Raw genomic sequence first — 22,825 nt, 5'->3', positions numbered from 1 at the left:
TTCCTCTCTGTAAAAAATCAATAAAATATATTTTTTTTAAAAAATAGGTTCAGCCCAGCCAGTATGGTTCAGTGGTTGAATGTAGACCCATGCACCAAGAGATTGCTGGTTTGATTCCGGGTCAGGGCACATGCCGGGGTTTTGAGCTCCATCTTCAGTAGGGGGCATGCAGGGGGTAGCCTATGGTTGCTTTTATCTCTCTCCCTTCCTCTCTCTCTAAAAATCAATAAAAACATATTTAAAAAATAGGTTCAGCCTTGGCCGGGTGGCTCAGTTGGTTGTGTGGTAGGCAGTTAGACAGACATGAGTAGAACATGAACTATGGGCCAGGTACAGGAGGTTATCAGGGTGGAAAGCCCCAGGTACCTAGCAAAGAACAATTATAGGGGGGGGCTTCTCTCCCAGGGTGACTTTCTCTCCCCTAGCATGTCCCTGGCCCTGAGGTTTGGACCCCTTCACCCTTTCCTCCCTAGAGATAACATCTAGGCCTCAGTTGTGTTTCAGCTCCAGGCTCAGAAAAGCAGCAAAACCAGACAATCTACACCTGGCTGACCTCAGGACCAGCTGCATTGAATTATGACCCCCTGCCCTGTGCTGACCAATAAATCAGTGGTGACCACAACTCTGAAAGGACACACCTGGAAAACTGCTGAATCTTCTATTGAGATCTTCCCCTGGGACCTCCTCTAAAATCTTCACCCTTAAAACACTTAGGACACAAGACCCAGTGCACCTGGGAGCACACCTGTGCCGTTCTCTTCCCCTTCCCCCTCATCCTCCCTGCCCCAAGGCACCTTACTATTAGCTTCCTCACTCCCAAGCTCCAAGAGCCCTTCCTTTACCTCTATAACTTGTTTCCTAAGCCCATTTCTTCTAGGAATTACTTTTTCTACCTCTGTGATTTACCAAATAAACGTTCTCTTATAGTTTGGGTCTTGGCTCTGAATTCTGTCCTAACCAGAACCCAAGTACCAAGGTTGCTGAACCCAGGTTTGGTCTGACGGTAACAGTCAGACACCTGGTGCCCTTTTGTTGCCTACAACAGTTGGAGAGTTGTCGCTGGAGCGTTTGTCTAGTATATCAAAAAGATTGCGGTTAGCCCTAACCGGTTTGGCTCAGTGGATAGAGCATCGGCCTGCGGACTCAAGGGTCCCAGGTTCGATTCTGGTCAAGGGCATGTACCTTTGTTGCGGGCACATCCCCAGTGGGGGGTGTACAGAAGGCAGCTGATTGATGTTTCTCTCTCATCGATGTTTCTAACTCTCTATCCCTCTTCCTTCCTCTCTGTAAAAAAATCAATAACATATATATATAAGATTGCGGTTTGATCCCCTTCCAGGTACTTAGGGTGGCAACACATTGATATTTCCCTCTCATATCCTCTCTCTCTCTCTCTCTCTCTCTCTCTCAAGTCAATACATACTACTATATCCTCGGGTGAGAATAAAAAAAAAAGGGTTCAGTAATTTTACCTTTCCCTTCGAGAATGAGAATGAGAATGACTTTATTCAAAGGAAATGAGATGGGTTAAAAACTATATGTGCAAGTGTGTTCATTATAGAATTGTTTATAAGTTTAAAAAATTGAATTTCATCCAGCAATTGAGAATTGGTCAAATCAAAGTATATCAATTTTCATTTAGCAATTCTGCTGGAATCTACCCCTTGGAATAGTCATTAAAACCATGTTCTAAAGAAACAAAGATTTTTATTTCAGCAATTTGTAGAAGGGAAAAATGGCACAGTACACCCACATCAGGAAGGGAGAAAAGAAAAAAAAAACTGCACACTAATGATCACATTTATGCATCCATGTAAGATACTGTGTGTATATACACAAGGGAAATAAAAATGGATTGAATGGTAGGTTATAGAATACTATGCAGCTGTAAAGAAAGGATTTTATAGTTTTATATGAAATTGTGACCATATATTAAAATTTTTAAAAGTTCCATAACTGTACATATATTATGTCTCTTCTAATACAAATATATAATGTTGTTTGAAGACATTCTGGGACTCAAAGCACCTTGACCATGAACACCCCTCTAATAGTTGATTTGATGTTATTGGTTACTTAAACACTTAAATGAATAACTTTGATTTTGCCCTTGAAAAGCTCCTAATTTTAGTTTTTTTTTTCTATCTATGCATGAAAGGTTCAAGACCCGCTTGGAGCTACAAGAGGCAAAAACTGCAGAGCCAATCAGCAAGTCTGGTAAACAACCCTTTAATTACTAATGCTTCTGGGCTTGCACTTTTGCAAATGGTTGGCACTTTGTTGGGTTCAAAGCCCTTTCGGCTGGAGGCCGGGTCCCTGCAGGACCCTCACTACCTCCTTTCCAAGCCTCGGCTCCCACGCACTTCTCGGAAGAGGGAACGTGGAGAGTCCCGCTAGGACCGCCAGCCAATGACTACACGTCTACTCTCAGCCCTAGCAACGCCGGACCAATGGGCGGAAGGCTATCTTGGATCCGCCACTGTTCTTTTCTAGCCAATAGGAAACGTTCTTCAATGCCCCTCTCTAAAATGCGCAGGCTCCCCGCGAAGCTGGCTTCACTTCCGGACGGCTGCGGGGAGCGCTGGCGTTGCCATAGCGACCATTTTACGTTAAGTAGTTCGTCGCTATCATCCAGGTGACAGGGCCACTGCGGGGGCAGTTCTTCACCCATCTGCTCTCAGCTCCCTGCGGTCGAAGGGCCTCAGCTGGCGCCGGGGGTCTGGCCGAAGGTCCCGCGGCGCTCCGCCCGGCGGGATGGCTGCGGAGGAAGAGGACGAGGTAGAATGGGTGGTGGAGAGCATCGCGGGATTCCTGCGAGGCCCGGACTGGTCCATCCCCATCTTGGATTTTGTGGAGCAGAAATGTGAAGGTAAAACACTCGAGCCCGAACTGACCCTCCGTTCTTGCCGCTCTCGCACCAGCAGTCGACAGGGAGGTGGTCCCCACACACCATCTCCATCTCCCCGGTCTCCAAACTCTATCCGCCAGGGTGAGAGCTGGGCTTGTAGGCGGTTTCGCTGTCACTACGCCAGTGTTGTCTGTGACAGAACTGAAAACGGGACCGAGACTCTCCTCCCTCCGGGCCCAAGAACACGCATTAGACTTTAATCCCGGGTTTGGTCTCTCCCCGCATCCTGCACGTTTCTGGTCTGGGCAGGTGCACTGCTTGGGGGGGCTTCTTCCGCCACTTCCCCAGGGGTTTGGGGGGGTGGGGGAGAGGCGTCAGTTTGCCTCTGAGTTCCGTCTGATCCCCACAGTTGACCGCAAAGAGGGGCATGTGAATACTGCAGGCGCAGAACCGGTGATTCTGGTGGCCCGAATTCCCTTTACTGAATTGAGCTCTGGCTCGCGGCTATACCAAAAAGGGGTGGCGGTGGTGGGGGTTTCAAACCAATGAGGTACATAAACGTGGCATACCGTTCCCTGTGAGGGCAGGTCACCCCCAGGTTCTGATCAGTTCCCACTTGGAGTTCTGCGTTCAGTCCTTGGAGACGAATTGAAGCCCATTAGCAACCAGAAACCTGTCATACAGATGAATGCCCGACTGTTATCCTGGTTGTTGAGCTGGGCAAGACTTTGATGGTAGTAATCCATTAGTCATTTGAACTTTTGTCTTATGTTGGAGGGATGAGACTTGTTTTGTGAGGTTCAGTGGGTTAGAGCTAGGCTCAGTGGGTACAAGCTACAGGGAAACACATTTCTATGACGGAAGTGCTTCATAAGGCAATGCACCCCAGGTAAGTTAGCCTTCCTCGGAAGGTGATGAGCTCCCCAGGCACTAGTGTTTGAATGGATCTGACAGCAACTTGATGGAAAGGTTCTAGAGGGGGATTTCAACTACCAAATGGTTGGTTATCCTGGGTGCCCTTTGAAGAGTCCTTTCAAGCCTAAGATTCCATGAATGTGGTGGAGAGGAAGTTTAATTTGACCACTGAATCTTTTCATCACCATAATAAAAATTCAAATAGCATTTATTACATATTGTTTTTACAGGTAATTTTTTAAAGAAATGAAAAATAACTTGCATTTGTGCTCTTTTAAAGAATTTAAAATGCTGTTGAAACTGATAAAGCATGTGGAATTCTGACCTTGTTTAGGAGATAAAGGAAATTTTGTCACCTTTTGATTGCATTTACCCCACTGAGACTAAGTGCTGAAATGGAAAAAAAATTCCAGCATTGTTCTTCTTTTTATCTCCCAAAATCTAAAGTGGCTGCATCTCAGTAATAATGCACCCGATTGTGTGATCTTACAGGGAAACAGTAATCCTCAGTTTTATAAACAGGGAACGCAGTACAGTAATTTGGTTTCAGAATTAACATCCCAGTGACCCTTGAAATAATCATTATAGTTCACTGACTTTGGGTTGTCAGTGTGCTATTCTCCACATCAGATGTTTTAAAGATTAGTTTTGTACAACTTTGTGATATCAGCATTTATTTCGACGAACATTTATCGAGTGTCCTTGGGCCAGAAGCTGGGATAGAAAGATGAATAAGACACAATTATTATGCTTAAGAAGTGGGGAAGACAGGCAAGTAAATGGGATTTAAATACAAAACAACAGGCATTACAATAAAGGTAGGGACGTGGTGCTGTATTATAAGGGTTCAGAGGAAGGTATCTAACCAGCCTAAGAGCTGGGAGAGGGTAGCAGGACATGAAGTGTGTGCCACTTAGAATGACTTGAAGAAGTTGGGACCAGGGAGGCCAGGTAAAGGCAAAAAGATCTAGGACTGGCTTAAGTAAAGGCATTAGATTCGAAGCACTGTATTTGGTGGTATTCCAAGTACTTGTATTATTAAGAGTGCAAAGATTGGGTGTTGGAGTGGTAGGAGATGAGGCTTGGGATCCAATCTTGGAGGGGTTTGTCTGGCCGTCTAAGGATTTTGTACTTATTCTCTAGGCAAAGAGTAATCATTCAAGAGTCTTAAATAAAAAATTACAGAAGTTAGTTTTGTATTTTTGAAAGATGGGGTGTGTGTGTGTAAATAAGTTTGTTTACAATTCTTGAATTTGCCCTGGTTCCCTAATTAGATTGTTAGCTTTTTGAGGGAAAATATGTCTTTCTAATTTACATTGTTTCACACATATGATCATTCAGTTAAACAATTTGTTTTGGTTCTATTTAACTTCATTATTGATTTATAGATAACAAAAATGGTCTAGTAACTTTTCAGTAAAATTTTAATCAGCAAAGGTCCAGTACTATAAAATATGGAGCCCGTTGTGAAAGGAATTATTGTTTAAAAATTGTTAACAATAATATTCCATTAAAAATTTATAAAGAAATTGTTGCCTTATATTATTGATTGAAAAGTAGCAAATTAGTGTTTGTCTTACATATGAATTAGATTTTAAGTAAGAAAAATAACTTGTTTACAGTTAGCACTATCTATATATGTAATTTCTCTATATAAAAGACTAATATGCAAAGTGTCCCTGCGGGAGTTCGATTGCTCGCTATGACGTGTGCTGACCACCAGGGGAAAGTGGGGACCTTGGCGGGCGACCAGTGGGACCAGGGAGGCCAGGTAAAGGTAAAAAGATCTAGGACTGACAGATACATACAGGGGTGGGCAAACAAATGTAGGTTTACAGTTCATATGGAAAATAATACAATAATCCTATCTAATAAAAGAGAAACATGGTAATTAGCCGTACGGCCGCTACCCTTCCCATTGGCTAATCACTGAGATATGCAAATTAACTGCCAACCAAGATGGCGGCTGGCAGCCAGGCAGCTGACGTGAACAGGGAGGCTTGCTTGCTCCAGTGAAGGAGGAAGCCAGGTTCCCCGCCTGCCTTGCCGGCCTCTCAGCTGCTCTCTAAGAAACATTGTAACAAATATAGAAGCTAAATCAAACCCCAGAAACCTGCTTTAGTCAGCCAGGCTTCAGCCAGCCGGACCGCAACATTGTTTCAAATACAGAAGCTAAACAAAGGCCAGAAACCTGCTTTCAGCAGCGGAGGTCTCATAGCTGGAGCCGAGCCTCAGAGCTAAAGCTGGCCCAGAATAAAAAAAAAAAGAAAAAAAGGACAGGTTGGGAGCTTCAGTTACCCGCCAGCCTGAAAACAGCCCTCAGCCCCTCACCCAGACTGGCCAGGCACCCAGTGGGGACCCCCACCCTGAAGGGGGTGTGACCAGCGGCAAACAGCCATCATCCCCTCACCCAGGCTGGCCAGGCACCCAAGCGGGACCCCCACCCTGATCCAGGACACCTTCAGGGCAAACCAGCTGGCCCCCACCCGTGCACCAGGCCTCTATCTGATATAGTAAAAGGGTAATATGCCTCCCAGCACTGGGATCAGCGTGATAGGGGGCAGCGCCCAAACCCCCTGATCGCCCTGCGGCTCTGTGTGTGACAGGGGGCGGGGCCACAACCTCCCTATCCACCCTGCTCTGTTCGTGACAGGGGAAGGCGCCCCAACCCCTGATTGGCCCTGCTCTGTGCCTGATAGGGGGGAGCTCCCCAACCCCCTGATCGCCCTGTGGCTCTGTGTGTGACAGGGTGCGGCACCCCAACCCTCCCTCCCCCATGGGCCCTGCTCTGTGTGTGACGGGGTAGAGCCATAATCTCCCCATCGGCCCTGCCCTGAGTGTGACAGGGGGGAGTGCCCCAACCCCCTGATCGGCCCTGCTCTGTGTGTGACAGGGGGCGGTGCCCCAACTCCCCTATTGGCCCTACTCTGTGAGTGACAGAGGGGAGCTCCTCAACCCCCTGATCGGCCCTGCTCTGTGTGTGACAGGGTACGGAGCCCCAACCCCCATGATGGGCCCTGCTCTGTGCATGACACGGGGGCAGCGCCCCAACCCCCTGATCTCCCTGCTCTGTGTGTGACAGGGGGTAGCGCCGCAACCTCCCTATCGATCCTGCCTTGAGTGTGACAGAGGGCGGTGCCCCAACCCCCCAATCGGCCCTACCCTGAGCGTGACTAGTGGTGGCATCGCAACCTCCCGATCCGCCCTGCTCTGTGCATGACAGGGGGCGGTGCCCCAACTCCCCAATCGGCCCTGCTCTGAGCCCGACCAGGGGCTGCACCTAGGGATTGGACCTGCCCTCTGCCACCCGGGAGCAGGCCTAAGCCAGCAGGTCATTATCTCCTGAGGGGTCCCAGACTGCGAGAGGGCACAGGCCGGGCTGAGGGACCCCCCTCTCCCCGAGTGCACAAATTTTTGTGCACCGGGCCTCTAGTAAATAATAATATAGTAATAAACTCTGTTTCACATACTCACAACTGTAAACCTACTTTTGCCCACCCCTGTATGGTATCTATAATAATAAAAGCATAATGTGTTAATTAGACTGGACATCCTTCCTTCTGGACAAAGCTGCAGCAGGCGGGGGCTGAGGCAGAGGCAGCAGAGGCAGCAGAGGCCCCCGGCCACAGGGGCGGTGGGTGCCAAGGCCCTTGCACAAATTTCATGCTTAGGGCCTCTAGGATATATAATAAAAGCCTAAGCAATCTTTAAGGCGGATGACCAGTTGTTATGATGCACATTGACCACCAGGGGGAAGACGCTCAATGCAGGAGCTGCTGCTTGGTGGTCAGTAGGCTCCCACAGTGGGAGCGCCGCTCAGCCAGAAGCTGGGCTCACAGCTAGCGAGCACAGCAGCAGTGGTGGGAGCCTCTCCTGCTTCTACAACAGTGCTAAGGAGCAGCAAGCCGAGTGGTAAGGAACAGTGAGCAGGTGGGTGGTAAGGAGCAAGGGGTCCTGGACTGCGAGAGGGCACAGGCCGGACTGAGGGACCCCCCTTCCCCAGTTCACCAGGCCTCTAGTGTATGTATAAGTATATACTTGTAAGTACATATACAAGTATCTATTTGTAAGATATAAGGAGTAGACTTTTATAGTAGCATTAATGATATCATTTATTTTTTATGCAATATTTTATCTTCAATTTAGTTTTTGATGATGAAGAAGAAAGCAAATTGACCTATACAGAGATTCATCAGGAATACAAAGAACTAGTAAGTACTTTTATTTATATTTTTTACTGATTTTTAAAGGTAATTAGATTAATATTAATTTTAGCTCTTCTAAATTAAAAAATGGTGCCCTGGCTGGTTTGGCTCAGTGGATAGAGTGTCGGCTGTATGGTCTTGGGTTCGATTCTTGTCAAAGGCACGTTATCTCGGAGGCAACCAATCAATGTGTCTCTCTCACATAGATATTTTTCTCTCTGTCTCTCCCCCTCCTTTCTACTCACCCTAAAAATCAATGGAAAAATATCCTGAGGTGTGGATTGACAAAAATAAATACAAAATGAATAACTAAATAAACTTAAAAAATAAATTAAAATATGGAATTGTCCATCCTAATTCTTTAAAAAATTCAATCTATCCTAATAGTACTACTAGTTGCATCAGGCTCCAAGGGTTCTTTCAGCATCTCATCCTTATGACTTCATATCTCTTCTACTCTATAATCTAAGGGATGGTTTAGGATGACTATGTAAAGGAACCTTGCATCTAATCTTCAAATTTTATTCTTCTTTTGCTGATGCATCCTGGGAAGTGTTATTAACTTAGTCAGTTGTCTTGTGATTTTTAAAAATAACTCCTCTGGGTAGCAGAAGAGTTGTACCTCATCAAACTTCATAATCTTGACTTCAGTTATTTTCAGTAGAAGAAATAAGATTTCATTAGATACTTTGTGAAAATTTTTAATTTTTTGTTGTTTGTTTTTTCAATGAAAAACATTGCCACTCTCATGTAGTATAATTTTATGTAGATTAATAATTGCAAACAAACATTTGATTATACTCTTAAACTCATACTTAACATGAAAACTGTCATTTTGAATTTTTCTATGTAAATTACAAAAGTTAAACTTTCTCTTTTTAGGTTGAAAAGCTGTTAGAAGGTTATCTCAAAGAAATTGGAATTAATGAAGATCAATTTCAAGAAGCATGCACTTCTCCTCTTGCAAAGACCCGGACATCACAGGTTTTTGCTTTCATGTTATTCCATAACTTACAGTTTTGACAAAAATGACCCAAAAAAGGGTTTCACTTAAATTTGCTATGTTTGATTGTCAAAGATTATTCTTGACATTGTAGTAAGTCATCACATATGAGTTCTTTTTTATAAATACCTTGAGAAATGATAATTTGAGGCATTAATGAACTGATGCAATTAAAAAAGAACTTTCTGAATTTAGAATAAAATAGATCACTGATAGTTTCGTAGTTGCTCCTTTTTTAATCTAGTAAATCCACAGAACACAGTTCCTGGGGCTTCCTTCTTTTGGAACTACTTTTATTATCTTATTAGTTCTGCAGTGCTGGGCTGAAGTAGGTATCATGTGAATTTATAACTAATATTTATTGAGGGCTGATGTTTGTCGCTTGTTTTAGGCACTTGACATGTATTATTTTATTTAATTTTCCTGATATTCCTTAAGAAATATTTTACTTTCATTTAGAACTGAGAAAACGAATGCACAAATACATTAAACAACTAGTGCAAAGTCCACAGCTAAGTAGGTAGTTGAATCAGGATACCAGCCCAGGCCCCCACCTGAGAGCCTCTTGCTCAGAGGCTGAGGATCGGAATATATTACTATTACCAAATAGCCTTCTTCTGAAAGAGTTGCTTTAGCTTCCCAGCATCTACCAAATGATAATTCCTTAGTGAGATGGGAATTAGGATTCTCTATGATGTGACCCCAAATTATATTTTTAGTCGTCTTCTCCTGCTATAGTTCTCCAATACATTATGTACTACAGTCATTTCAGGCCACTTGTGCTTGTAAGTGACTTTGCTTATGCTATTCCTTTACTTTGGAATATTTGGCTCCCACCTCCCCACCCCACCATCCTTTCCTTACCCAGAAAAATCCTCATCATCAGGGCCTGGCTTAAATTTTCTTCTTTTAAGGCAGGTTTCCTGAACCTTCTAGTCTGACTAACACTCATTGTGCCTCACTGGGCACTTACATTGTTTGGTATTCTGTCTTTATTTATAGTTTCTTACAACTCTGTTTGCTTTACTAGATTGTAAGTCCTTTGAGCTGTTTTAAGTATCTTTGCATTCCCAGAATCTATCACAGAGATGAGAACTTAATTCCTAATAGGTAGTTCTTAATAAATTATTGTTAACTTAAATTATCTCTTTATTGTGGCTTAGAAGAGCTTGCTTTAACTACTGTTTAGCACGTCCTGCTTCAATTTTCTTTTGCACAACTTTTGCTCATTGAATGATCACCGCTGATTCTAGAGATAGAAAATCTTTAATATCACATGACATTTAAAGAAATATTAAATGCTATTGATATAACAACACTAATGTAAGCAAACATGATTTTGTTGATTAATAATTATAAAAAACAAAAGTTGTTTTACAGTTCAGCAGTAGCTTTTGTTCTATATCAGTAGCTTTTGTTCTAGATGCACTATAGTTTTAGTTTAAGGAATAATAATAGACACTATTTTCTTCTCCTTTTTGTGAATAGGAAGAATTTGAAACTTATTAAGTAGTATTTAAATTTATTTTTAAGACATTGGTATTTGTTTTTATTTTCCTTGTTTTTCTGGAATATTTCTTGAATAAAGATGTTCAAAGTAATATTAGACACATCCATCTTTTGTTTTTGTTATCAGGGTAAGTTTAAATTATTTGAATGAAGGTGTCCAGAATTTTAAAATATTGCTTTCAGATCAAGAGTAACACATCTTTCTCATTTGTTCTATTATACAACACCTTTTGATTTATCTGGATTTGATTGGTACAAGGACTCAAGCCTTTTGACACAGACAGAACTTGATTTGAGTCATAAATTTTTCATTTAGTAGCTCTAAGACCTCAGACAAAAGTTATTTTAGTTTTCCTTTCTTATCCAATCTGATTATAAATTTCCATACCCATAAAATATGGATAGTATCTACTTTGAAAGATTTTTGTGAAATTTCAGAGGCAATGTTCGTAAAGCATTTAGCACAATACCTGACATATATAAGGTGGTGTATATGGAAGCGCCTCTTAATTATCTGTGGCTATTTTGGTGGTTGATTAGCACTGTGTTAATCAGGCCAGGGTCAGGGGTTCAATCCCCATGTGGACTAGTTAGCTTTATTCTCTTTTGGGGCAAACTCTTAGCACCAGATACTGAATATCAACATGATTGAATCAGCTAAGTCTGTCACTGTTATCAGAAAAATAGCTCAAAGTATGTTACATATTGCTTTGCAGCAATCATATAATCTTTTAAAAAAATTTTATTTATTGTATAGAGAGAGAGGGAGGGAGAGAGAGAGAAAGAGAAACATGGATTTGTTGTTCTATTTGTGCAGTCATTGGTTGATTCTTGCCCTGATCTGATATCGAACCTGCAACCTTAATGTATTGGGAGGATGCTCTAATCAACTGAGCTACTCGGCCAGGGCAATCATATAATCTTCATACATAAGATAAGAAGGTAATTCCATTATGTTAATGGGGTGCCTAAGAATGAATTCAAGAAACCAATTGCTTGCCCTGGATAATTTTAGGAGGTAATTTTTATTTTGTTTTAGTTTGATTTTGATTTTTAAATCAGTTTCCAGTTCCCATTGTGTTGTATTGCTAAAGCCAACTTGAAAGATTCTTTTTACCTGGTTTGGTTATTATTTAGACCTAAACCACTGGTCCTGGAATATTCTGTGTATTAAAGTCAGCAGGAGTGGTAAGGGGTCTAATGACCCCAATGAAATGAAGAACTCTAGTTAAAAAAAAAAAAGACTTTTTAAGAGCATGTTTTTCTGTTATATATGTGTGGTTTCTTTAATAAAAATGCTTATGACTTAGATTATCTTTCTAAATAGTTTAGAAAATTATGGCAGTATAATAAATACAGAGATATTATTTCACTTGTCTTCAGTAATATTACTAATTATGTGCTATTTTCCAATTGAAATAGGCAAAAGTGGCTTCCTTCATTGCTTGTGATTTTTTTTGGTGAGAATTGATGTCAATGTATTGCCAAAACCAGGGACTTCTATATGGCAAGAGGCAAACTATTTTTTGCTTTCGTTTTTGTTTATTCACCTGATTTTCTTGACATTTATAAGAAAGACATTAATGCTATATTATATTATTATTAATATACTATTATTACATTAATATATTAATATACTATTATTACATTAATATTTATAATACTAGTAATTTGGGAAAATTATACTTCCCCCTCAATAACTTGGATCATTGAAAAGATAACATATGTGGTGTAACTTTCATTTCCTAAAAATACACACAGGGTAATTAACAATATTTTGTGTAAGACTTTAAAAAATTAATAGACTTTCTTAGAGCAGTTTTAAGTTTACCTAAAATTGAGCTGATAGTAGAGGCTTTTGATGTCAAGGCCTCATTTTTTCACCAATGTACCAGTAGCTCTCAGACTTTAATATTATAAGAATTATCTGGGGAGATACATGGGCACTCATCCTTCAGAAATTTAGATTCATTATGTTTAGGGTAGGGTTTAGGAATATGCACTTAACCCCTCCTTCCTGTATTCTTAAAACACACTTTGAGAAGCCATGCATTATGCTTTTAAGTATCAACTTAAACTGACTTGCTAAAAGAAGCTCTAGTTGACACATTGCCCTCAATAGCAGTGCCCTGCAAGTGTTTGTTAGTGATGAGGTTAAAGTATTTGATACTACTAATAAGAAGTCTAGGAAGCCCCAGAACAAAGTTATGCAGTGCCATAATGCCATAAAGAGGCCCTGGTAGACATCACTAATCTATCAGAGGCTGCCCACAATTACTGAGCTCTGGGCTGCAACTTTCAAACACAGATGAAGCCTATTTGCCATCTCTGCCCTGGGCCTTTCGAATAGTGTTATTTAATTTAAGGGAAAAGAAACATTTTTCCTATAGTTGACTCTATAATTGTCACAGAGAGCTACGTTTGCACTTTATTTTGCTACTAGAGGCCCGGTGCACAAAAATTTGTGCACTTGGGGCGGGGGGGGGTCCCTCAGCCCGGCCTGTGCCCTCTCGAAGTCTGGGACCCCTCGGGGGATGACCACTTGCTGGCTTATGCCTGCTCCCCGGGGGATTGGGCCTAAGATGGCAATCAGACATCCCTCTGGCAGCCCGGCAGCCCTCGGGGGATGTCCACTTGCCAGCGGGGAGCAGGCCTAAACTGCAGTCGGACATCCTTAGCGCTGCTGAGGAGTCAGGAGAGGCTCCCACCACCACCGCTGTACTGGCAGCCGTCAGCCTGGCTTGTGGCTGAGCAGAGCTCCCCATGTGAGAGTGCCCTGACCACCAGAGGTCAGCTCCTGCATTGAGCGTCTGCCCCCTGGTGGTCAGTGTGTGTCATAGTGACCAGTCATTCCCAGTCGTTCTGCTGTTAGGGTCAGTTTGCATATTACCCTTTTACTATATAGGATAGAGGCCTGGTGCAGGGGTGGGGGCCGGCTGGTTTGCCCTGAAGGGTGTCCTGGATCAGGGTGGGGGTCCCGCTTGGGTGCCTGGCCAGCCTGGATGAGGGGATGATGGCTGTTTGCATCTGGTCACACCCCCTTCAGGGTGGGGTGCCTGGCCAGTCTGGGTGAGGGGCTAAGGGCCGTTTTCAGGCTGGTGGGCGACTGAAGCTCCCAACCTCTCCTTTTTTTATTTTTTTAATTTATTCTGGGATTTATTTACTTTCTATGGCTGTCACTGGAGCTGAGAGCTGGCTCCAGCTTTGAGGCCCCATTCCAGCTTAGGCCTCGGCTGCTGAAAGCAGGTATCTGGGGTTTGTTTGGCTTCTATAATGAAACACTGTTGCTGTCCTGCTCGCTCCAGCTCTGAGGCCTTGGCTGCTGAAAGCAGGTATCTGGGGTTTGTTTGGCTTCTATAATTGAAACACTGTTGCCGTCCTGCTCGCTCCAGCTCTGAGGCCCGGGCTGGCTGAAAGCAGGTATCTGGGGTTTGTTTAGCTTCTATAATTGAAACATAGTTGCTTTCGGAGCTGTTGCTTTCAGGCTCAGAGCCGGGCCGCGGCAGGCGGGGAACCTTGGCTTCCTCCATCACTGGAGCAAGCAAGCCTCCTGTTCGCTTCAGCTGTGTGGCTGCTGGCCGCCATCTTGGTTGGCAGTTAATTTGCATATTGCCCTGATTAGCCAATGGGAAGTGTATCGGAGGTACGGTTAATTACCCTATTTGTCTTTTATTAGATAGGATACTGGGGGAGTCTAGGATGTGAGCTGATTGTTCTGGGAAGGGCTCCTTCCTCTTAGCTTAAGAGCTCTTTGATGGCGCTTTTGTTAAGGTGTCTGACCTTGCTGCCACCTACCTGGTGAACAATAATAGCACACCCTTCATTGCCTCTCCACAATTTTGTATGATTAGCTTTTCCACAATATCATATAGAACTTGAAATAAGATTTTAGTAACATGGATCACATCTGAGTGTTTTCGTTCGGGTTTTTACGCATTTCAAATTTTATTCTACTTCTTATTGGTTAGCTTGGGAATTGTTTTGTTCTTTGATATAACGGTAGTTTTCTGTAGTTAAGGAAATGTTAATTTGGGTATTGTGGGGTAGACACCTTTATTTATTTTCTTCTGATTTGTTATACTTCAGTTTTAGCCAGAAAAGGATTTTACATCTTAATTTCTAATTCTACCTCTTTCATGAAACTTTCTACATATAGGACAGTTACAATTGCATTCTCACATTACTAATAACATATTACACTTACTTGTCATATTCCATTTTTTGGGATTTACTTTTATTTAAATGAGTATTTTTATTAATTAAGGGATTATATTGTAGTTAATGATTTATCATTAAACAGTACATTTCAAGTGACAGAATATAACCAAATAGATTATTTAGGCAGAAAAACAAATTCAGATGCTGTTTTTATGTGTAAAAAAACAATGTACATACTTTAATTAATAAATACTTTATTGCTAAAAAATGCTAACATCATATGAGCCTTTAGCAAGTTGTAATTTTTGTGTTGGTAGGTCTTGCCTCAATGTTGATGAAAATGCATTGTCTAAGAAGTGCAATAAATAAATGCATGTAGTTTTAAAATGTGAATTTAACTTACAGATTTCTTTCCACAGGCCATTTTGCAACCTGTGTTGGCCGCAGAAGATTTTACTATCTTTAAAGCAATGATGGTCCAGAAAAACATTGAAATGCAGCTGCAAGCCATTCGAATAATTCAAGAGAGAAATGGTAAAATGTTGACTTTAGAAATCTAAGTGCTAAATGCACTTTTTTTTTTGCAATTTTGACTATGCTGATTCTAACATGTAGCTGCCTTTATATTTATTCCAAGTCTTAAATGTAGCTGCCTTTATATTTATATTTATTCCAAGTTTGAAAGTCTATGGCCGACTTAAGAGATTCAAGAGTGTAGACTTCCTGATCAGTGCATATTTTACATTTCAAACGCAGACCAGAATTTGATGGAAGGATGATTTAGGTTTCAGAGAGCTGGATTTTTCTGTCCAGCCAAAGAGTTTATGAAATTCAGTATTTTTGAGTGATCACAGTTGTAGTTACAGATGAGAGAATGTGACTACCCTTCCTCTGGTTTATCATTGTTAGGACATTAGGAAACCAATGTAGAAACTGGTTTCTAACCCTAGCATTTAAACAACAAGGGGATTAGAATAATAAAGCTACTTTAATTTAGATTAGATCCAAAAGCCCATTGTCATATGTGGACAGAAAAATAGAAGGTAAAAATTTGAGACATGCTGCTAATGTTATGAGAATGTAATTATAGATATGAACAGAACACTTATTACCAGCCTACCTGCTTATTAAGAAGATATAGGTAATAAAGTAAATTAAATCAATACTTAAAATTACTTGCTATAAATTATTTTTTGCCTTGGGCTGCAGTTGGTACTGCCCTGGTTTATAGTTATTAGCCCAATATTTGCATAGAAGCTTCAAGGGCAGAGATTGTTTTATTCATCTTTATATTACCCCTAAGTGCTTAGCACCAGGATTTTTTGCATGTAGTAAGCAGGGCCCCTTTCAGTAGCATTTGTTGTAATATGATTGAAGAGTATTAACATGCTATTTTAATTAACAAAGTACTTTATAGTTTATTTGTAAACTCTTTCCCCTTTTGAGGGATACTTTTGAGAGCATAGTTTCATTAGTAGGAACCTACTGAGTTCAATGCTATACCCTCTGCTAGTTGTGATTATGGAAGAAAATAGCTTAAATTAATTTTTACTACCATATATAATAATTGTTACTTTTAATAAGCAATACAAATAAGAGACATTTCTAGGTAAAATTGTGTGGGGTTTTTTTTTTTTTGGGGGGGGGGGGCTGGTGGTTGGGAACTGCTGATTACCTGAAAGGAGAAAAAGTAAAAAAGACCATAGTTAAAAAGATAATAATTTAGAACCTTTTTTAAAGTGACAGATATTAATAAATTATTTGTACTTCTTGATGAACTAGGATAGTGAGAAATAAATGTTTTCAGTTGAATTGATGTTCTTCCATGTGGTCTGGTTTTGAACAGGTGTATTACCTGACTGCTTAACAGATGGTTCTGATGTGGTCAGTGATCTTGAACAGGAAGAGATGAAAATCCTGAGGGAAGTTCTTAGGTATCCTTCTTTGATTATTTTTTGAGTGAATCACTAGAATTTTGTAATATGACTTGTATATATGCTTTTCACCCCCAAAATATTATGAACTAGTAAAATATCTAAATTTTCTACTGAAGACCATGAAAATGACTTGTCATTTTATTTTGTTTATAACTATGTATATATTACATATCTTAATGAACAGAAAAAATTATTTTCAGATGATTCATACCAAATCAACACAAATGGGAGTGTCTTCTACTTCCATGGTGGGAATAGGAGGCTAAATTGGAACAAGATGCGGTAGATCCATGCCTGGAAAGGGGTGTAGTGGCCTGAGCTGACCAGGAAACTCCATGGCTTTTGGATCTTAGTATCAGAGGTGGCTCAAGCCATGTATCTCACAGTAGGAGGCTGGGCATCCAGACTCCAGAGACCAAATAGCTGAATGAGTGGCCGGTAACTTGCAAGGGGAAGAGGACAGTGGGAGGTGCCTATCCAGATGACTGTCTTTCCCCTCTCTTCCTTGCCCCAGTTACATGATTCTCAACCAAATGCCGGACACAGAGTGTGCAGTTCACTAAAGGGGCATTCCCCTGCCCCGCCTTGGGCCTGTTGTCCCCGACCCCATGGGAAGTTTGGAGCGGCAATTTCAGCACCTAATTTTTAAATCCGTGAGAAATATATAGCAAAAGCCTGCATCCACTGTGTCACCTGTAGAGAGGAAGGGCTCTAACCACAAATCTTCTAGCATCCTGTTGTACCCCCACCTACTCACCTTGTCCCCAACTCTAAAGCAGAAGGGAGGAGAGGCTGGTTGATGGTAAGGAGCTCTAGGACTCACTGCTTAATTTCAGGGGATTTGAGTGGTTGTGGGGAGGGAGGCAGGTGTGTCAGTGAACCCAGCCTTTTCCTGCCAGAGCCTACATTCCACGGCAGGGGCAAAGGGGAGCCCGAGATAACACAGAATGCTTTGAGTTTACAGTGTTGAAGAGATAAGGATGTTTGGTGTTAGGTTTAGAAGACTGGTAAAGTTTTGACTTACCCTGGTTGCCTCTGTTGGTTGATTGGCGGTCTGAAAACTGATCAACACTGTACTTTTAAATGTTATTTTCTAAGGGTTTTTGAGGGGTGTGTACTACTGTATAAGTAGTAGAGCTTAGTTATGAACACGTAAGAGAGTTGATGGCTATTTTCCTAAATCAGACTGGCCCAGCAGTTTATAAAAGCTGTAAAGGCTTTGGCATAATGGTATTAGGAAAGCTTTGTGATAGCTCAGGTGCCACTGGGAAGAGTAGAATGAGGGGAGAAGTGGATTTTATCAAGAGGGCTATAACTAAAGAGAGAGTCTATATTAATGGGATTTTCCATTCAAATTTGGGTTTAGAGTTTTAAACTTGTTGATCTTTCTTTATCAAGAGGTCACTGACATTTCCAGAAGCAATGGGCATGCCTGTATTTTATATTACTAACTCTATGCTGTATAAGCGTACGTATATCTTTCTCAGTTGATGTAAACTGATTTAAGCAAAGCTTAATTATTTTCATTTTTTTTTTTTACAAGCAGTAAGAAACACTTTATTATAACTTTACAACATACAAATAGCTTGGGTCAAATCTGTGCTTTCTGGCAGCTGGGCATGTCTCCGCCCTTGCAGGCACCTGCCTTCCTTCACATTGCACTGTTCCTTGGGTGGCTCTGGCCCTGGGGCGCGGTGGTTAGAAATTGGAGAGAGAGGGCCAGGCAGCCCAGTTCCACCTCCTCATGTAGTGGCCTGTGCCTGTCATCTGCTGGGGGTGCGGCTGGTGAGGAAGGACCGCTCCTCAGCCGTGAGGCCAGCAAAGAAGGGGTGTAGCAGGGCCTGCGCCAGGGTGAAATTATTTTCATTTTTGTTTCCAAAATTCCTTGCACATATTTAAGCTTAGGTTAGCATGTTGCTTGTTGAATATTTTTTCTTTGACAAAAAAAGAAAATTTACTTTTCTACCTTATTTTATATATCTCAGAAAGTCAAAAGAAGAATATGACCAGGAGGAAGAAAGGAAGAGAAAAAAGCAGGTGCCTACAGAATATATTAATATAATAGAAGTATTTTATTATTGTTAACCTAGTTTTTGTTGTTAAAATTTAAGCTTATGTGGAACTACACATTCCTAAAAGTATTCATATTATCTTGGCAATTCTAAGCATTTATACTTAACTTTATAATTTTATAATTAATCCAACAATCTACCTTTAAATTTCCAAGAAAGACTACATTATTAACTCCAAAACACTGTAATGCCATTTATATTTTGGGGGATTCTTTTTTAAAATTCCCCTTAACTTTATGAATAAAAGAAGATTAAGAAAAATATTTTACTTCCCCACTCTCCTTGATTTCTTCAGTTTTGAAACATCATTGATGTTTCTATCTCTTCCTCTCTCTGAAATAAATAAAAACTTATTTTAAAAAAGTGGAGGATATACATTACTGGAAAAATCTTAGAAACTTTGGAAAAACAGAACAGTAATTTTTTTAAAAAAACTAATGTCTTTGGATTTTTTAAGTAGTGAATTAATAAAAATTAATCTAAAATGTTTTTTTTAATTGTATAATGAATTCCTGAAGTTATCAGAGGCTAAAACAGAAGAATCCACGGCGAATGCTGATGAAACTGCAAAAATGAGTAATTCCCAGGGGGATGGTGAACGTGATGCACACCCACCCTTAGGTAAGCTTGATGTGTCACTAAACTTTCTCTAATAATATGAATACATAAAATTGTAAAGAGAGTGCAACTTCCTTTGACATACTTAACCTTCTAAAACCCTGGGACGGAGTGTTGAATGGCCATTGGTATTTAAAGTTCTTTGTGAATTTAGCTAAAGAGATTGCTGGTAGGAAATACCCAGCTGACAGAAACGGTATAGTTCCCAAATTTCTAAGTGAAACCTGGAACCCAGAGCAGTAAGCCTGCCACCGGCCTTTGGTACCACAGCTGTAGCAAAATGTATTCACATAACATTTGGTATTCTCACCCTTGACCACAATTATGTGGTAAGTAAGAAGCTAAACTTGGAATGATAATATTATTTTCCAATTGAATTAAAGCACATCTTGAAAATAAGAGGTAGCTAATTTATCCAGATGTTTAGTCAGAAACTGTTGTTGAAAGCAAAATCACTGAGATTCTGTGTGGGAAATATTAGCAGATGAAATTGTTGAACATGTAGTAAATCCACTTTCAATATGCTCTGATTTCCTTTATATGAAAACAAGTAATTCTGAAATAGAAATTGAATAATGATCATGAATTCAGTTTATTTTATCATGGATTTCTGTTTTAAAGAAACATCCTTTTCTCAATTAAAAAATAAAAACATAACTCTGTCAGGTAGATATTATGATATTGCCTTCTTTTTTTTTTAAAATATATTTTTATTGATTTTTTACAGAGAGGAAGGGAGAGGGATAGAGAGTTAGAAACATCGATGAGAGAGAAACATCGACCAGCTGCCTCCTGCACATCTCCTACTGGGGATGTGCCTGCAACCCAGGTACATGCCCTTGACCGGAATCGAACCTGGGACCCTTCAGTCCGCAGGCCGACGCTCTATCCACCGAGCCAAACCAGTTTTGGCTGCCTTCTTTTTTTAACAAGAAATTTAAGGAAATTAGGTGACTTGTCCAAAATCACTAAACTATTAAATGGTTAAGCTGTGGTTTACCCTGCTTGGTCTTCTGACTTCAAATCTTGTGTTCTTTTACACTTCAGTTTAAAAGAGCTTTTGTAATTGAGATAATACAGGTTTGATATTTACCCGTGCAGTTTCCCTCTGACCCTCTGGGCTCGGAGGTCTTGCAGTTCTCTCCAGCCCAGATCCCTGATTTTACCATTCTCCAGGCGTCCTCTGTCCTTCCCGGCTTCGAATTGTCTCACCAGCTGTGTCTACTTTGCCAGTTTGGGGTGGATGTTATTCGCTTTAGTTGCTCGTTCTATCTACTCTGGGACAAGGCTCGGGACACATCCGTCTATTCCGCCGCCATATTGTCTCTCTTAAAATCTTTACATTTTCTTAATGTGTTGGTAGGTTTATAGTTATCTTCAATATGTATTACAAACAAAATTTATTGATATTATTGGTATTTACTCTTCTGCTACAAAAAATTATAGCTTTACATTAACAGTTCTGAAAATATAGGTTCACTTACTGTTTTTATCCACGAGCAAAAGTTTGGAATTTTAGTACTGTTTATTTGGCTTATGTGGCAATCTTGTATTACATTATAGTGGAGTTCTAATTTTTAGATGAGAATTTTATCTTTTTGTAGCTGTAGTATCAAACAGCAGGAATTTGGTATTAAAATGTCATTGTTTGTAAGAAACTGGTTTTTGAGGACAGAGACCATGTTTATTGTTCTTACCCAGTGCCTGGTACAGTATAGGCACTGAATCAATGCGTGTTGATTGAGTGTGAGAAAAAAACAAGTGTTATTAACACTAGCTCATTTTGCGGAACCTAGTCTAATACTTAATATTCTGCTTGGTCTCTATCTACTGCCAGAAGCGAAAGTGCATTTTGCTAATTCATCAGTGGAACCTTTGGCAGGAAAGCTGGAAATGTTGCCTGAAACATCTTCCCTCCCACAAAAAGGCCTGAAGATTCCTGGCTTTGAATATGCAAGCACTGAAGGGCCAATAGCAGTAAGTAACATTACTTTTTAAGAACTATGAACAGCCGAAACTGGTTTGGCTCAGTGGATAGAGCGTCGGCCTGTGGACTAAGGGGTCCCGGGTTTGATTCCGGTCAAGGGCATGTACCTTGGTTGCGGGCATATCCCCAGTAGGAGATGTGCAGGAGGCAGCTGATCGATGTTTCTCTCTCATCGATGTTTCTAACTCTCTATTTCTCTCCCTTCCTCTCTGTAAAAAATCAATAAAATACATTTAAAAAAAAAAAGAACTATGAACAAAATGACAAAGTACTAGGAGCAAGCAATGTAAACAGTCATATACTTTTGTTATCTTGAACTCAAACTTCTATTTGAATCAATCAGACATCTTTGCCATTTACTATATGAACTTAAATTTAAAATAGTTCCTTTTTTTGGCCCAGAATTTATCAACACTTGGAACAGAAGAGCTGCGGCAACGGGAGCACTATCTCAAGCAGAAGAGAGATAAGTTGATGTCCATGAGAAAGGATATGAAGACTAAGCAGATGCAAAATACAGAACAGAAGGGAAAACCTGCTGGGGAGGTAGAGGTATGGCTGATCTTAGTATGTCAAAACTAGTACATCTAGAGGTGGAATTCTCAATATCAGAAAATGTGGAAGAAAGCCTTACTAATCAACATTGCTTGTAGATCCATTTATATTAACCTCCCTGCTAGTGTAGAGCCTTCTGTCTTTTCTAGGAAGTAGGATGGTTATGTAATGAGGATTTTGTGAGGTAGAAATGATAGCAGTTTCATTATACAGTCCTTATTTCTTTACTTGCCCTATTCTGAGTGCGTAAGGGTCAGCAGTCTATTTCACCTGAGCCTTTTGACATATTTTACCACAGAGCAGCGTCAGTATCCTAGCCACCACCTTTAAGAGGCTTCCCCAAGAAGAGATTTTATAAGGAAGAGATTTATGGAATTCAGTCCATGTGTGACTTTTAAAAAAATTTTATTGATTTTTTACAGAGAGGAAGGGAGAGAGATAGAGAGCTAGAAACATCGATGAGAGAGAAACATCGATCAGCTGCTTCCCGCACATCTCCCACGGGGGATGTGCCCGCAACCCAGGTACATGCCCTTGACCGGAATCGAACCTGGGACCCTTCAGTCCGCAGGCCGACGCTCTATCCACTGAGCCAAACCGGTTTCGGCGCATGTGTGACTTTTAAAAAAATTTCACTAACAATGCTCTTTGTTCAAGGCAGTATGTTGGGAATTTTCGACAAATGAACCCATCTTATACTGTAGCCAACTTTTTTCTTTTTCTTTTCTTTTCATTTAAGGAAATGACAGAGAAACCAGAAATGACAGCAGAGGAGATGCAAACATTACTAAAGAGGAGATTGCTTGCAGAGAAACTTAAAGAAGAAGTTATTAATAAGTAAATTTAAAACCAATTTAGCAAAACAGAAATTGAAATTTTCTTAAAAATAAATTATTTAATCCTTACACTGAACCTGTTAGTTTCAAATACTTATGTTTATAAACACAGATTCAAACTCATTATTACTGTTTTATTGAACAGTTAAGGTAAAGGGCGGTTGGAGAAGACAGCTACTTAT

At 40.7% G+C, this 22,825-nt stretch overlaps 1 protein-coding gene across 1 annotated transcript; it reads left to right on the top strand.

Annotated features, from left to right (window-relative positions):
• Positions 1–2,545: 2,545 nt before the first annotated feature.
• On the top strand, positions 2,546–22,719 carry CFAP36 (cilia and flagella associated protein 36). The gene is made up of 10 exons (XM_006083325.3): positions 2,546–2,869; positions 7,910–7,974; positions 8,851–8,952; positions 15,058–15,172; positions 16,485–16,572; positions 18,561–18,612; positions 19,166–19,268; positions 21,103–21,242; positions 21,655–21,804; positions 22,547–22,719. Exons 1-10 carry the CDS (start codon positions 2,755–2,757, stop codon positions 22,646–22,648), a joined length of 1,032 nt encoding a protein of 343 aa, XP_006083387.1. The 5' UTR covers positions 2,546–2,754; the 3' UTR covers positions 22,649–22,719.
• Positions 22,720–22,825: the final 106 nt, after the last annotated feature.

Source organism: Myotis lucifugus, unplaced genomic scaffold, assembly GCF_000147115.1.
Source record: "Myotis lucifugus unplaced genomic scaffold, Myoluc2.0 scaffold_6, whole genome shotgun sequence".
In the NCBI taxonomy this organism is placed as follows: domain Eukaryota; kingdom Metazoa; phylum Chordata; class Mammalia; order Chiroptera; family Vespertilionidae; genus Myotis; species Myotis lucifugus.
This window is presented reverse-complemented; position numbering and strand designations above follow the sequence as displayed.

Bases quoted from the DNA above. Each gene is read 5' to 3' on its own strand.
- CFAP36 (XM_006083325.3), top strand. From the start codon at position 2,755: ATGGCTGCGGAGGAAGAGGACGAGGTAGAATGGGTGGTGGAGAGCATC. The intron at 2,870-7,909 runs GTAAAACACTCG...TCTTCAATTTAG, and splicing joins TGTGGAGCAGAAATGTGAAG to TTTTTGATGATGAAGAAGAA. The intron at 7,975-8,850 runs GTAAGTACTTTT...TTCTCTTTTTAG, and splicing joins ATCAGGAATACAAAGAACTA to GTTGAAAAGCTGTTAGAAGG.